Here is an 18070-nt window from a genome sequence, read left to right on the forward strand (position 1 = left end):
AGGAAGAGACGAAGAAATGATTTTTCGTTCCAAGATATGAATGAAGATTCTGTTATCGTTGTCGCCTGGTTCGATATATCACTCTAGTGTGTTATGAAGAAAATAAAGAACCTATTATCTTTTAAATTTGTATGAAAGAATTTCACAACGGTTGAAAAAACAAACCGTAGTGAAATATGTAACATATTACCACGGTTGTTAGAAACAACTGTAGTAAAAAGTTTTTCAATTTTTATTTAACAATACATATTAAGGGGTGCACTTTTTATTGAAAAAATTGAAAAATGTTGATGCTGGGATTCAAAACTTGTAACCCTTAATCTGTAATCACGGTTGTTATTATGAACCGTGACTAAAAGTCTTTTAATAAAAAAAAATCAAGCGCGTTAAAAATGAGATATTACTATAGTTGACAAAATAGTCGTAATAATATGTTGTTATCGAAAATATATTTTATTGTAGTGATAGCAAAACTCAAAAAATATAATTGGTTTTGAACCTTGCTTGGAAAAGAAAGAACTATTGTTATATTCTCAGCTATAAGGAAATTTCACAATAGAATAGGGATAAGATTGGTAAAGGACGATCAAACCAAATTTAACTAGCATGTTGACCATAGAGATAATAAAGTGGAGCAAAATAAAATGACTAGAATTTCAATAATGTGAATATCATTGAAAATAAAGATAACAAATAAAATGTTTAATAAAGTATAAATAGATCGATGAACACCACATAAGAGAACACCACTCTTTCTAAACAAAAGAAAAACTTCATAAGAACATTAATTATTTGCCCAACTAATAAACTTTTGAAGATTATTTGATGACTGGCCACCTTCAACTATACTATTAATTATCATTTTTTGAATTTTCAAACACATTTCCTCTATATCATCATAACCAATTACTTGATCCACCTTCTTACTTATCTCTTGCCTTGATATAAAACCCTTATCATCCTTCTCTAATTCAAGTCCAATCTTCCACACATCACAAATATAAGACTTATTGAGAAACTGATCGGTCAAAAATGGCCAACACAAAAAAGGTACACCAGCATGTACACCTTCAATGGTAGAATTCCAACCACAATGACTTACAAAACAAGCAATGGCTGAATGGTTCAATATTTTTCTTTGTGGTGCCCAACCAACAATTTTACCTTTACTTCCATGAAAATCATTAGGGTATGTATAGTTTACCTTGTTCTCGTTACTAGGACGAACAACCCAAAGAAAAGGCTTGTCAAGAAGATCAAGTCCTAGGGCTAGTTCATTAAATTGGTTTTGGTCCATTACTACTAAACTACCAAAAGAAACATATATGACAGATTGAGGTTTTTGTTTGTCTAACCAATCTAAACATGTTGTGTCTTCTTGCCACAATGAACTTTTGTTGTTGTTACTTTCAATCAATGGACCAATTGGTAGAAATTTTTGTGATATGGAAAAAACACCCGGCTCAAGTTCATGAGTAGTGTTGCAAAGCCACCATTCAGCTAGGTTTATAGTTTGTATCTCTTGCAGAATATGATCAAAGAAAATCTTGTCTAGGTCATGCCATGGAATATTTGTTGCGTCCATCATAGGTATATCGGGAGAGATTTGAATTTCTTTGGAAGGATTTCCTACAATATATAAATGAGACCATGAATATTTGGTGTCAAATTCAACTTGAGCTAGAAATTAATTAAAAATTCATGAGATTAAGTACCATTAAGATAATGAGCTTAAGAATTTTTTTTGTCATGTGTGTCTCTTTAGAATGATTCCCAAAACTTTATTGAACAACTTTATGCTTCAAGAATTAAGCCCAATTTGTTCCCCTTAGTTTGTTTTTTACTTTAATTAAAAAATTGTGTAGCTTAAAAAATAATATTAAGTATTTTATTTTAAATTCATATTAAACTTTTGTTTATATAATATTACTTTAATATATTTATATATTTTTTATATATTAAATTATTTAATAAAAATAATTTTATATTTTATATTTATATTTTCATATGTAATTCTTTAATTTTTTTCAATAATAAGTTTTCATTTATAAAATAAGAAAAAACTATATTGGTTCATTTGTTTCTGCTTTTTTAAGAAAAAGTTATTTTTCTAATATTACATATTGTATTTAAAAATATTTAATAATCTGTTTAAATAATTTTTAATTATGTTAAAATTTTAATAATAAATATTTAAGTTATTGAATGTAAAAATTACTATTGTACTTTAAAAAAAAAAAGTGAATAATGATTACCTTCAGAGTCAATAATCCCATCCTCAATAAGCTTAGGTCATACACCACAAGCCAAACAAGTAGCAGAAGCTGGATGAAACAAAGCCCCTTTGATTCCCAATTTGTGTCCCACTTCCAAGGCCCAACTCATATTAAATGTAACAATAATACAATTGATCTTATTGTTTTTATTAACATCCAAAGCATTAACATCTTCTATAAGCTTTGGAAGTCTACTAGGCATGGTACTTTTAACTGATAACATAATTTTCTTTATATCACTACTATCATCTTCATGTTCCAAACCATCTGGAAGTGTCACCACATTTATCTTGTCTAGCCCGGAAGCGGAACCACCGGTTTTCGATCGGTTATGGTTGAACTCGGTGTGTAGAAATGTGACCTTGCAACCATGTTTGGTTAGAACTTGTGAGAGTTGCATAAGAGGGTTGACATGTCCTTGAATTGGAAATGGTATAACAAGAAAATGTGGCAATGTGTTCATTTTTTGAATGGTTAGAAAATAATTATATTATGGGAAGAATTGAAGAATTGTTTGGGTGAAAAATTAATTTGTGCTTTGTATTCATTTTATAGTGGTGTGGGAAGTGTTTTAAATAGATCTACTCTGAAAAATCTACGCACAAATAAACTAAAGTCATGGTTGGTGGATTTGGAAATGTCAAATACTTAAATTTTTCTAACTATGAAAATTAATTTTGATTGCATCATGGCTTAGCAAAATCTAATACTATTTTGAAAAGTTGTTTTGATTTTGGTTTCGTCTTTCATTTAAATTTGATGATACACTACTTAACTAGTTTGTATTTTTATTTGAAATTTTGAACAAATAAATTGACATCCTACACTTTTTGGTTTTGCTTTTGCCCCTCCATATTTTGTTGAATTGCTCCTCCATTCAAAGGTATTGGAATTGGCTACCTTTAGTATGCCCGTTGATTTGCTCCTCGTCTTAATTGCAATTGTTAACATTCTTTGGATTGTTTGAAAAATAGAAATATTAAGTTCAATGTTTGCTGCTTAATTTTGAAGATATTGTGACGTTAACTCTCTGATCCCTCAGGCCAATTGTCACGTTAGAGATGGCAATAAAGTTCGTTAATTTCTAGGTCATAATTTCTATTCGTACTATTCCTAGTCAATTAGAGAATTCAACAATTAAAGTATGTCAGATAAATAGTCATAGGGCCAATAGTCACTATTATCAAGATCAATTTAAATCCCATAACAAATAGAAGAGAATACGCACAATCAATAATCGGATAATAATATAGATTCAAAGCAATTACATTAACATCATCCAATCATATGTCCTAATCATGCAAAAATAGGTTCATCATCAAATAAAACCTAACCTAGGGGAAATCTACCTACTCATGTTGAATTAATTCAATATCAATAGTTTAGATGAGAAGAGCGTAAAAATTACTGAAGAAAGAGCTCTCAATAGGCTTCAAAGGTCTTCAAAAGTTATAAAATCGCAGCAAAATGTTACTTTCAGGTCTTGGTAATCAAACACCTAAATATTCTCTTTCTCTCTTTCCTTTGTAAAACAGTCAAAAAAGCGTGTCAGCAAAAATCTGCAACGCGACCACACTTCCTTTTAACGCGGACGCGTTGTGTAACACCCTACTTTCCCCGTTATTTATTTATTAAAAATACTTATAAACTTAATAGGAAAATAGTAAAGCAGGATGCCACATCCCTTAAAACTCACGACATAAAAATCTTTTTATAAAACATGCAGCGGAATACCGAATTTAAACTAATTCATGGCACTCAGGCCTTATCACAACAACTTCCAATGTTAAAATTAGGACATAATGCGTAACAAAATCAAATCAAAAACAGAATCTAATAAATTCTTGTCTTCCTGGTGTTACGTATCAGATGACTCCTAAGACTCGATCAAAAGCAACAGAAGCATCCAGAGACTACTCAGGTACTCGATAATTTGTACTCCACAAGGAGCACAAACACAATAACAGGAAAAATGGGTGAGAAATCATTCAAATAATTAAACGGTTTAAATCACATACTAAGGAGTAATATTCACAAACAACCACAACAATGGCAATTCTCATCACACACAAATATCATCACAATATAATGTACCTTAATTGTACACAATCCACAATCATCAATGTATGTGATGTGACTTACTATCACGACTCCATGCATGCGGTACCAATACAACCAATACGGTTCATTTATACGAACCTAATTCCCGTCAAAATCCGGATAAGCCATGCATATTCCCCTAAACTACGACTTATCTCCACTCGACACCCACAAGGAGTCCGGATAAGACTAGGCACCCGTCATGGATTCACACGCAGGCTCATCTCCACATAACACGACATGATGATGCATGACATACAAATATGCACAATTCGGTATAATGTTGTGCATAACACGATCCACATTGATCACACGTGAGCTACATACTCACTGTAACTCTCTCCTAAAGATACATCATTCATACAAAAATACACATCAATTAAGGATTCCACAATATTAGCATACAAGCCTCACATGAACTCTAAGTTCACGTAAGACTCGCATATTTTATTTATTCAACACAGACCTAAATTATTCTCTAAATATCTAAGTCATTTTTACTCTCCGGGATCATTGGAAATTATGTTGCATGCGAAATCGGGAAAGAAATCGCAAAAATATGGAAAACCCATACAGTAGGCTCATACGCGTATGGCACTTCCCCATACGTGTATGGTCTTCTCCACACGCCCACTCCATCCCGTACCATACCCGTCTGGAACCAGGTGCGCCAGACTCGTACGCGTATGACCCCACCCCATACACGTATGACTAGAAGTGGATTTCCCCTCAAGACTTCTCACAAAAGGGAAAATGCGTATGACTCCCTACCATACGTGTATGGGCAGAAGCCCTGTTCAACATGGGGATCCAGCAGATCCCCATACGCGTAACAGCCCAGTTACGTGTATCCCTCTCCCTCCTATACGCGTAACATCAGAAGGTGTTTTAAGCCCTGGGACAGGGTACGTACGCCACGCTTCAGCCCTTGGGATGCCCCCTCATACGCGTATGGCCCCCTCCTATAAGCGTATGGGCAGTCTGAGAAAAATTTTCCAAATTCTTAACAGTCTCGCATCTGTGTGATTTTTCCCCCATTGGAGCACTTCAGAGCTCCTAAAACCGATGCAAACAGTCTCCAATCTAGTTTCAATCAACATACAATTATTATACATTATCTATCTATCAACAAACCATAATTTTTACATCAATTGATATGCCCACAATCTCATATTTCATCACCAACACATTGTTCATCAAGAACTCATCAAAACAGATTTTTCATAGCAACAATTCATCATATTAATGGATTTATCATCACTATAATCACACACATAGTCTCAATTACAAATTCACACAACAAATCACACACAAGCATATTTAATTTCAAGGCAAACATTAAGAACACAAATAATCCTTAGAGGGGAAGGAACCCTCACTACCCTCTCATGTTCAAAACCATTAGATGAATCCAAATCCAAGCTTGATTCTTCTTGTTAATGGTGGAGTTGCTTGTTTCCCCTTGTTTTCCCTAGCTCTCATCTTTCTCTTTTTACGTGAAAAGTGTTTTCTAATTCTCTATTACCCCCCTATATTCCCTAATCCCTTATTATTCCAATTATTAGATTAATTATCCCAATAATACTAATAATTATAATTAATAATAATATGAACAACAATAATAATAATATTAATAATAATAATAATAACTCATATTATGTATTACTAATATCTCTTTATTATTATATTATTTTAACTCTAGCCCCAATAATCAGTTAACCACTAAAACTCATGTTATATCTAGGCACCAGTGCCCTTAACCCAATCACAATCAATCTCCATTGTAAAATTTTAATACAAATGACTAAATATTTGAATAGGGTGTTATACGTTGCGTCATTGTCACTCCAACGCGGACACGTTACTTTATGGCGTGGGCACATTAGCTTGCAACGTGGGTGTGTTGGCAAGTAAAATGGGCGTGTGAATTTCAATGGTGAGCAGCGTGCTTTTGTCTCTTTTTCTCTAATTTTCAACACTAAGTGCTTTTCTCTAATCAGAAATGCTTTTTCCAGCGTTTTCCACTTAAATGCTTCTAACTTGCTCAATTTATGTCAGAACTCAATGATTTCTATTGCTAAATGAAGTGTACTGATAGTCCGTCATCACAACCCCAAACTTGAATTATTGGTTGTCCTCAAGTAACTTGTATTCACACTGAAACTTCGTCGGCAATAAATTACAAACCTTACCACATGAGTGTCACTTGCTTTTCCTAATCGAGAAGTGTGTATTCTGTTTTACTTTAACTAAGTCAGATTAGTTCCTCAATCACCAGTACTCAACTTGTCTCTCTACTCACCATTATGCACTCAATTGCAACGGTGTTCACTAAATCAACATACAAAAGTAAAAATTAGTGAATTTATAAATTACCTACCAAATTAATTAAATCATCTTTAAACACAAACATTTGAGGACTTTTCAGGTTGTATCTTGGCTAGGATAATCAGTTTAAATCTTAGAGTTAGATACCTTTTTTTCTTTATGTTATCTTCTTCATTTCACATCACCTTTTCTTTAATATTGGGTATTATAGATTTTTCTAATTCTTCGTCTTTTTATACTTTTATAGCATGTGGACCTTAACGATAATTAACTAAAGCAGAATAATGACTAAGATTTCAATAATGTGAATATCATTGAAAATAAAGAAAAATGAAAACATATAATAAAGTATAAATAGAGGAAATTAAATTTAAACCCATTATAAAAAAGTCTATTACATACTATCTAACATAAATAAATGTCAACTGATAATATTATTTATTATGTTTAACTATCATAAAGAGAGAACACCACTCTTTCTAATGAAAAGAAAAGTATTATAAAAACATTAATTATTTACCCAACTAATAAACTTTTGAAGATTATTTGATAATTGGCCACCTTCAACTATACTATTAATTGTCATTTTTTGAATTTTCAAACACATTTCTTTTATATCATCATCACCAACTACTTGATCCACCTTCTTACTTATCTATTGCCTTGATATAAAACCCTTATCATCCTTCTCTAATTCAAGTCCAATCTTCCACACATCACAAATATAAGACTTATTAAGAAACTGATCAGTCAAAAATGGCCAACACAAAAAAGGTACACCAGCATGTACCCCTTCAATGGTAGAATTCCAACCCCAATGACTTATAAAACAAGCAATGGATGAATGGTTCAATATTTTTCTTTGTGGTGCCCAACCAACAATTTTACCTTTACTTCCATGCAAATCATTAGGGTATTCATAGTTTACCTTGTTGTCGTTACTAGGACGAACAACCCAAAGAAAAGGCTTGTCAAGAAAATCTAGTGCTAGGGCTAGTTCATTAAACTGGTTTTGGTCCATTACTACTAAACTACCAAAGGAAACATATATGACAGATTGAGGTTTTTGTTTGTCTAACCAATCTAAACATGTTGTGTCTTCTTGCCACAATGAATTTTTGTTGGTGTTAATTTCGATCAATGGACCAATTGGTAGAAATTTTTGTGATATGGAGAAAACACCCGGCTCAAGTTCATGAGTAGTCACTAGTACAAATAAAACAATATAATTTTAAAATTTACACCCGATTTACTAAAAACGGGTGTAAATGAGAATTTTGGTGGCAATTTTGTAAATAAAATGTCACTTTTGCATTATCTGGTTATAATATACACCCTTTTTCCTAAAAACGGGTTTAAATTAAAAATTTTATTATAATCAAATTTCAATTACTCCTTTTTAACTAAAAAACGGGTGAAAATTTATATAAAAAAAATTGTTTAATTTTATAACTCAAAATATATAATCTATGTGGCAATTTTAATGGGTCTATATTTATTAGGTGAATAAAATATACTAAAACTCTTTAATAACATAATTTATTAAAATATACAAAAACAAAATAGTTTTTGCATATCCATTCTCACTGAACTTCATCGCATCGCATGCATACTGCGAAACCCATTTTTCTGTGAAGTTCATCGCTTTCACCAATCAGCATGCATTTCGCGTTGCTTCTGTGAACTTCTCGCTTCTGTGAACTTTGTCTCTTCGCTCATTCGCTCATTCCCTCAACTTCCTGTGACGACTGAAAAGGGCTTCGCTCATTCGCTCATTGAAAAACGAAGCTGAGAGGAAACCATTTCACAGTGACGACATTGGTAAGGAAGAATTAGGGGTTTTATACTTTGAGCGACATTGGTAGCTGAAGAATTAGGGTTTATACTCACAAATTAGTTCCTATTGCTATGTGTAATTTTATTTGAAATGAATTTTGTGGGATTCTAGCTTTTTCGCTTCTTCTGCACTTAATTTAGCAGCCATTCCATGGAAAGCAGTGTTGTAACTGTAAATGATTCTCTCTTCATCATTGTTGTCTATTTCAGCTTCTACTGATTTAGACAAAACTGATTTCACTTTTGATGAATACCAATCTAGATGTCTGGAAAACACTTCTGGTTTCGCCGAGTTTTCCATTTGAATTATGTAAGTGTTTTTGGTAAACTCAGCATTTGTTAAAGTTAAGAAGACTATACTCAAGAGAAAACATGTTTTCTTACCTATTGTAATTGATATTTTTGTAGAATAGACATACTTTAAGGCTTGCTATTGAGACACTTAATCCGCTTGCCATACTTCTTTTGAACATTAGCTAGTGTGAAACATATCTAAGCCCTGAAACATTAGCTAGTGTGACAAATATATTTTTGAACATTAGATCATGAGTGTGTTATAAATAAACTTAGTCAAATACTCTGACACTAACAAAATGAATGGTTTAGAATTAACATATCATATCTCTGTCCTGAATCCTGATATTATAATTATCTATTGTATTTCACAGGATTAGCTCTTGAAGCACTTGCATCTTCTGAAATTGATCAGAATAAGGTAAAGTTTTGAAACTTTCTAGTGGTTGCTTTGCTTTTCTTTTACTCAAATTTTACTTTATATGATGTTGGTTTGCAGTTAAAATGAAAAGGTATTCTACTGTCAGTCTTTTTGATTTCTCATTTTCTACACAACTTTCGACTTTTGCTTAGAGTTTCATTTCTTCATTTCAATGAGTTAAATTTGCATGGCATGTTGTTCAATGATTATTGGCTAATTATATACCTTTGAAATAAGAAGCAGCAAAACTCATATCATATTCCTCTTTCTTTTTCTGCTTTGATGATCCACAGTGAGGAACACTCTTGCTACGAGTTCTACTTGATACCATCATCACAACACAGCAACAGTTGATTTTGTGCTATATTTCAGGTTGATTTCTCTGTTCATGAAGTTCTTAGGATTTTTAGAATATAGCCATAATTTGAAAGAATGAATGTCAACTAATGTTTCATTGCTTTTGTTCTTGTAATCTCCTTGCAGCAGAATCATCACCTTTTATAACTTCGGCATAGGTAGCCAACACATGGCTTTCCCTATTTTTGTTCAATTTTTCGGCATATTGTGTTTTAGTTTCCCTTAACATACCTTGCTTTTTTGCTATGTCTCTCTCTTGAACTCTTTGAGAGCTTTCCATTGTGTTGCTTTCTATAACACCCCATATTTTCTAATTTTAATTTAATCGGAAATTAAATTATTATTTAGAAATATTTGGTATTTTATTGAATTATTGGAGAATTATGGATTAAGGGTCATTGGGCTGGAATGGTGAGATTAGTAGTATGGGGGTGCTAAGTGAGTAAGCCCATTACTAATTATTTTATGTTTTCATAAAATAAAGGAAATAAGGAAAATTGGAAAAAAAAAAGGAAAAAAGGAACGTGAAAAGCATAGCAGAGGAGATGAGAGATTGGAAAAGCTGATACGTGAAAGAGGAACAGAAGAGGAAGAGGGCTAATCAAGATCTTTGGCTAAGGTAAGGGGGGACTCTTCCGGTTAACATCTTTTATCGTATTATAGATAATAGGACTGATTTAGATGCATTGTTGTGTCAATTGGTTATATGATGGATTGGGGTTTTGGGATGATTTTGAGGGAAATTGTATGATTTGATGAATTGTATGATTATATGATTGTTATGATGATTAAATGATCCTCTTTGTGTGTTATATTTGTGTTATAACATGTATGTGGCTGATATGGTGGTAATTGAGGTTCATGACATAACTTGGTTTGGGTTTTGAGGATTTTGGGGTAAATCCCGTAATGCTGTCAATTGCGATGAAAGTTGTGACTTTTGCCAGTTCGCGCCGCGAAGGTAGGTGCGCGCCGCGAAGGCGTAGTGATTTTCTCGTTCCGCGCCGCGAACCTGTGTTTGCGCCGCGAAGGCGTGTTTTCTATTCGTTACGCGCTGCGGACTGGGTGTGGCGCCGCGTGCTGTAGCGATAATTGTTTTCTTGTAAAAAGTTAAAGATGTGTAACTTTCAAACCGTAAGTCCGTTTTAGACGCCGTTTTGGACGTTGTTCCTTAAATTGAATGCTCTACCATATGAAATAAATAAAACAACAATAACTTGATTTTATTTTGAAAAGTATCAATTTCTCAAATGTGGTTTACTCTAGTTTTGCATAGTTGATGAGGTGCAATGATTGTCGTTTGCATAATTGAATATGTGCAATGATGTGTGCTGTGATAATGTGGTTGCTTCTGCTTGTTATGCAAATGGATGTTGTTCATGGTAAATATGATTATCATGTGTTTTGATGAATGATGATGTAAATGCTCTGTTGTTGTTGGGTTGATTTGTTGCACTTGGTACACGATTGCGAGAGGCGCCATTATTGTTGTACTATGTGGTGGTTTATGCATACAGGCACATTAATGAATGATTTACCTGTCATGAATGTTGTGGTTGTAATTGGTGTTTATTATACATATATTGTTGGTGTAAAATATGTATTTTATTATGGTTGAGAAATAGCATAACTGTGTGTGGCTATTTATGTTATTATACATGTATTTTATCCCAGATTTTGGTACCACATGCATATAGTTGCATTTGCATTAGGCTACTTGTGTTATTATAACATGAATGGAAGATTGTCCAATGTTATAATATGTGATGATTGTGTAATGGTTATGATTTGTTTGGATGAATTATGGTGTTGTCTCTTGGTAATGTATTCTATTTGTTGTTGTGTGTTGATGAGTACTTCCTGACAATCTGAATATAATGAAATTGGATGAATAATGTGACTATGATGTGCTATTGTTTATGATTCGATAACATTTGTTAATTGTGAATGAGACTCACCCTTACTGTTGATATTTTCAGATTGAGGATAGCGGCTTTTGTAACGCCTCAGACTGCTTCTAGGATGATCGACTAACCCCACAAACCAACACGGGTCTTTTCAGCATGCTTTGACCTCACTCGCACGCTTTCCGAGAAACTTCACAGAAGGTCACCCATCCTAATACTACTCCAAGTCAAGCACGCTTAACTATGGAGTTCTTATGGAACGGGCTACCGAAAAGAAGATGCATCTTGTTAGTATAGGTAGTACCCATCAATCCTTATAAGCTTTCCTTCAACCACGCAGTCCCATACCTGCACGGCCTCAGGATCCCTCTCATTCCGATGTGGCGACCACCCTAGCCCCCATTGGCCTCAGGTTTTACATGTGGTGCAACCACCCCTCGCCTTATTCGGCCTCGGGTGTTACATGCCCACCAGCTTCCGCATGGTTCGTCCTCGAACCACATCGTACTGGGAGAGGTCTGGCTCTGATACCATTTGTAACACCCCAGACTGCTTCCAGGATGATCGACTAACCCCACAAACCAACACAGGTCTTTTCAGCATGCTTTGACCTCACTCGCACGCTTTCCGAGAAACTTCCCAGAAGGTCACCCATCCTAATACTACTCCAAGTCAAGCACGCTTAACTATGGAGTTCTTATGGAACGGGCTACCGAAAAGAAGATGCATCTTGTTGGTATAGGTAGTACCCATCAATCCTTATAAGCTTTCCTTCAACCATGCAGTCCCATACATGCACGGCCTCAGGATCCCTCTCATTCCGATGTGGCGACCACCCTAGCCCCCATTGGCCTCAGGTTTTACATGTGGTGCAACCACCCCTCGCCTTATTCGGCCTCGGGTGTTACAGCTTTTGGCTCGGTGAGGATTAGCTCATGAGTCAGTTTGTTTAGTATAGCGTCGGTGTCATGCTCTGATATTGTAACACTGGGGGAACGCTAGCTTAGATTTGATGATGATACTCTATGTTGTTGTTATTGGAGTAATTTTGTGAGATATTGCATAGATGATGTTATGCTTATCTGTTGATTAATGTTCCGCTGTATAGAAACATGATTTTGTTAAATGGATGGTTTGCCCTAAGTGAAGCATGACAATTGATTTATGATAATTTGTTTTAAATTGAATTGTGGCACCCTTGTTTTCATGTTTTACTCTGAATCATTTTATTAATTTCCGCGGGGTTTAGAAGGGTGTTACACTTTCAATATGCAGGGAAAGTACTGTGTTGATTAAAGCTCCTTCTTCTTTCAACCAACCCCTGCATCTTTAGCACATTTTAAGATGAGTGTAGTTTTTGGTAATCACTTCTAAAATAGAGACAGGTGCCTGTTTTTTGTTTTTGAGTTAAATATACTAACTGATAAGATTCCCATAATAGGCTTGGTTAAGCTACAAAATGGTGACTCTTAGTTGTCATGTCTGATTCTCTATTCATGCTTAATTTTGCATTGGCTTCTGTTGTTCTACTTGAATTGGTAGATTTAAATTTGTAGGTTTGTATGTTTTTGTTTGATTGTTCTTAACCGCTATTGGCCACTATTGACTACACTGCTTTAGTAGCAGTCTAGAATAAATAAATGCTAGTTGATATTTATATCCTAAGTTAATTCTGTGGATACTGTTCGATTTCTTAGTAGAACTGGTTTTGATTCTGTTTTAGTAGGTATTGGTAAGTTAAACGAATCTGAAGCGTGAATTTCTGTTAGTCCTGTTGAATTGACTAGGTAGGACTGGTTTTGACTCTGTTTTAGTAGGTATTGGTAAGTTAAACGAATCTGAAGCGTGAATTTCTGTTAGTCCTGTTGAATTGACTAGGTAGGACTGGTTTTGACTCTGTTTTAGTAGCGGTTGGTAATTCAAGCGAATCTGAAGCACGCCATTATGTTAGTACTGTTTGTAATAAGCGAATCTGAAGGCTTTGAAGGATAGAAAAACACTTAGAAAGGGGGGGGTTTGAATAAGTGTTTCTTTAAAAACTTGACAGATAAAAATAAATTGCACAGTTATTTTTATCCTGGTTCGTTGTTAACTAAACTACTCCAGTCCACCCCCGCAGAGATGATTTACCTCAACTGAGGATTTAATCCACTAATCGCACGGATTACAATGGTTTTCCACTTAGTCAGCAACTAAGTCTTCCAGAGTCTTCTGATCACACACTGATCACTCCAGGAACAACTGCTTAGATACCCTCTAAGACTTTTCTAGAGTATACTGATCCACACGATCACTCTAGTTACAACCTGCTTAGATAACCTCTAAGACTTCCTAGAGTATTCTGATCCACACGATCACTCTAGTTCCTTACAACTTAATGTAATCAATTCTAAGAGTATTACAAATGCTTCTTGAAAGCTATAATCACAAACTGTGATATTTCTCTTAATCGTTTAAGCTTAATCTCACTAATATATTACAACAGCAATGTAGTGAGCTTTGATGAAGATGAAGATTCTGAGCTTTGAATTTGAACAGCGTTTCAGCAAGTTTAATATGAGTTGTTTTGGTGCAGAATCGTTAACCTTGCTTCTCATCAGAACTTCATATTTATAGGCGTTGGAGAAGATGACCGTTGAGTGCATTTAATGCTTTGCGTGTTCCGTACAGCATCGCATTTAATGTTATACGCTTTTGTCAACTACCTCGAGCCTTGTTCACGCTGTGTCTACTGACGTAGCCTTTAGTAGCTTTTAACGTTCCTTTTGTCAGTCAGCGTAGCTTGCCACTTGTACTTTCTTCTGATCTGATGTTTATGAATACAACGTTTGAATATCATCAGAGTCAAACAGCTTGGTGCAAAGCATCTTCTGATCTTCTGACCTTGAAGTGCTTCTGAGCGTGATACCATCAGAACTTCAGTGCTTCTGTTCTCTTGTTCTTCTGATGCTTCCATAGACCCATGTTCTGATTCTGCTTCGACCATCTTCTGATGTCTTGCCAGACCATGTTCTGATGTTGCATGCTGAACCATTTGAGACAAAGCTTCTGAGCGCTGAATTATGCATACTCTTTATATATATTTCCTGAAAGGGAAATTGCATTGGATTAGAGTACCATATTATCTTAAGCAAAATTCATATTATTGTTATCATCAAAACTAAGATAATTGATCAGAACAAATCTTGTTCTAACAATCTCCCCCTTTTTGATGATGACAAAAACATATATAAATGATATGAATTTGCGATCAGAAAGAACAGACGGCAAAAGACAAATTACACAGCTATAGCATAAGCATATGAATATGTCTCCCCCTGAGATTAACAATCTCCCCCTGAGATAAATAATCTCCCCCTGAAATAAATACTCGAAGAACTTTAATAAAAGACTTCCCTGATTATTTCGGTAGAGACGATCATATAAGCTTCTGTCTTTAGAGAATTCATAGCTTCTGACTTCTGCTTCCATAGGACAGCTTCAGAACTAGAATTTCTTTAGATCCCTAGAACACTCACAGCTTCTGATTCCTGCTTCCATCTAGGACAGCTTCAGAACTTGAATTTCTTTGATCTTCTGAACATTCACAGCTTCTGATTTCTGCTTCCATCTAGGACAGCTTCAGAACTTGAATTTCTTTGATCTTCTGAACATTCACAGCTTCTGATTTCTGCTTCCATCTAGGACAGCTTCAGAACTTGAGTTTTCTGGATCTTTAGAACATTCGCAGCTTTGAATTTCTGCTTCCCTCGGATAGCTTCAGAGCTTTGAATTTCTACCAACATCACTTCATGCTAGATTTGTATCAGAACATTGTTGAATGTACCAGAGCATCATCAGAGCATCTCTACATCCTGAAATGTTACAGAACAAAAACTAAACGACAAAAGTCAGCATGAACGAGTCAGAACATAAAATGTATATTCGAACACATGATATGTATTAGAGCCATATAGGCTAAAATAATGTATCAGAGCAAATAGAATTTTGTCAGAACAAATAGACAAATATGGAGATATGGATCAAATTCTATTATCACTGCTTCTGATTCATTCTACTTTCTTGCTTCTGATCTCTGAAGCTTGACAGCACTCGGCTTGCTTCAGTTTCCATGGTTTTGCTTCTTGTGTTTGCTTTGAAGATTCTCTTCACTTCTTTATACCTGCAAAACACTTAAACCATATAGAACTTGCAGTTCTTGTTAGTGAATGTGTGGGAGCTTTACCCAGCAACTGATAGATTAATCAAATCATTTATCATTTATCTTCTCCCCCTTTTTGTCATAACATCAAAAAGAATATTTCAAAAGATTCAGATGATTAAAACGACAAATAAAATCACTGGAATGTAAAAGCAAAGAAACTTTTCATTGATAATCAAAAGATATTACAAAAGGTTCCTATGTTTAACAAGATGAGAAACATTCCTAGCAAATACATAAAAAGTCATCCCAAGAGGAAATGACTACAAAAATTAAAAACAGCACCCTAGCAGGACACGCTCTGTGTCAACCCATCAAGAATCCCTGTGGACTCTTGTCTTCCAGACTAGAACCTCCACTGTAGGAGAGATCCAAGTGACCAAGGAGGAAGAGAGGGACAGTTCACAGACAGAGAGCTAATGTTGCAAACGGGGCTTTCCCTTAACATAGAAGTTAAGAATATCATTCTTAACCTCTTCCCATAACTCAAGAAAGTCTTTTGTCTTTGGGTGAAAGTTGATAACATCAACAAAGAAGAGGTCTGACTTGAGAGGTATTAGGAGAGCCATCCCGAGATATGCAGAGATCTGTCGCCTTTGAGTCATAGATCTTCAACAGGCTAAGGGTGAACGCTAGGTTTGAGCTAGGATTTTTTAAAAAAATTTGTTTGAGCAAGAGACGAAAACGGAAGAGAGAGAGAAAAACTTGATGAGGAATGCAAAGAGATAGAGAAAGAGAACACAGATAGAGTGTAAAAAAAAATATGAGGGAAGGAGAAGCGTTTGAAGAGTATTTAAAAGAAAATAAAATGAACCGAATGATGAATAGCATTTAATGTTACGTGACATGAGGAGAGATAATAAAGACAAATGAGGTGACTAGCACAGTTACCTATGGTCGGCGTCCCTTCAACTGCACGCGCGCTTATCCATGAATAGTAACGACAGGTTTACCATCCCGAGATAAAACGTTACAGCTGTTTTGCTTTAAAAGAGGTTCTGAATCAACTTAGACAATGAAACGTTAGTAATAACCGAATCATAATTTCTAAAAGATTTCAATCAGAACTTCTGATTAAAAAAAATCACATTCATTTCAGAAGATACTCATACGTAAGAACTTCTCATCTTCTCATTCTGGGCATAAATCCATACTGATGTTCTTCAGGATGAACTTAAACCTATCTTCAGCCAGGGGTTTTGTAAAGATGTCAGCCCATTGATGGTCTGTATCCACAAAGTTTAAAGATATAACACCCTTCTGAACATAGTCCCTTATGAAATGATGTTTAATCTCAATATGTTTAGCTTTTGAATGAAGAATAGGATTCTTAGATAAACATATAGCAGAAGTATTATCACAGAATATAGGAATGTTACTCTCATATATCTGATAATCTTCTAACTGACTCTTCATCCAGAGCATCTGTGTACTACAACCAGCAGCAGCGACATATTCTGCTTCTGTTGTTGATAGAGCAATAGTTGCTTGCTTCTTGCTATACCAGGAGATCAAATGACTTCCAAGAAATTGGCAACTTCCTGAAGTACTCTTTCTTTCAATTCTGTCTCCAGCATAGTCAGCATCGCAGAATCCTACTAAGTTGTATTCTTTAGATTTTCTGTAAACTAAGCCAACATTAGTAGTACCTTTCAGATACCTTAGAATTCTCTTAACAGCAGTTAAATGAGATTCTCTAGGATCTGATTGGAATCTAGCACACAAACAAACACTGAACAGAATGTCAGGTCTAGAAGCAGTCAAATATAGAAGAGATCCAATCATACCTCTGTATAACTTCTGATCTACCTTCTTACTTACCTCATCCTTACCTAGGATGCATGTTGGATGCATAGGAGTTTTGGCTTCTTTGCAGTCTAGAAGATTAAACTTCTTCAGAAGTTCCTTCACATACTTGGTTTGGTGAACATACGTTCCTTCTGATGTTTGATTTATTTGTATTCCAAGGAAATACTTGAGTTCTCCCATCATGCTCATTTCAAACTCATCCTGCATAGACTCAGCAAACTCCTTTCCAAGTGTAGCATTAGATGTTCCAAAAATAATATCATCTACATATATTTGACAAATTAAAATATCCCTTTTAAAGGTTTTACAAAAGAGAGTAGTGTCCACTTTTCCTCTAGTGAAACCATTATCCCGAAGGAAAGAACTTAAGCGTTCATACCAAGCTCTGGGAGCCTGTTTCAATCCATACAATGATTTCTTTAGTTTAAAAACATGATTAGGAGACATAGAGTCTTCAAAACCAGGAGGTTGATGGACATAAACTTCTTCATCTATATAACCATTTAAGAAGGCACTCTTAACATCCATCTGATAGAGAGTG

General features: G+C 34.8%; 1 protein-coding gene and 1 pseudogene across 1 annotated transcript; both read right to left on the reverse strand.

Annotated features, from left to right (window-relative positions):
- Window positions 1-747: 747 nt before the first annotated feature.
- Window positions 748-2820, reverse strand: LOC131611215 (UDP-glycosyltransferase 83A1-like). Its single transcript, XM_058883307.1, has 2 exons — window positions 2256-2820; window positions 748-1629 (listed from the first exon to the last, which is right to left on the reverse strand). Exon 2 carries the CDS (start codon window positions 1586-1588, stop codon window positions 785-787), a length of 804 nt encoding a protein of 267 aa, XP_058739290.1. The 5' UTR covers window positions 1589-1629; window positions 2256-2820; the 3' UTR covers window positions 748-784.
- Window positions 2821-7183: 4363 nt separating this feature from the next.
- On the reverse strand, window positions 7184-9586 carry LOC131613178 (UDP-glycosyltransferase 83A1-like; annotated as a pseudogene).
- Between the last annotated feature and the right edge of the window lie 8484 nt (window positions 9587-18070).

Source organism: Vicia villosa, linkage group LG6 (genome assembly GCF_029867415.1).
Source record: "Vicia villosa cultivar HV-30 ecotype Madison, WI linkage group LG6, Vvil1.0, whole genome shotgun sequence".
In the NCBI taxonomy this organism is placed as follows: Eukaryota; Viridiplantae; Streptophyta; class Magnoliopsida; order Fabales; family Fabaceae; genus Vicia; species Vicia villosa.

Excerpts from the sequence above, each read along its gene's own strand:
- LOC131611215 (XM_058883307.1), bottom strand. The coding sequence starts at position 1,588 with ATGATGGACGCAACAAATATTCCATGGCATGACCTAGACAAGATTTTC.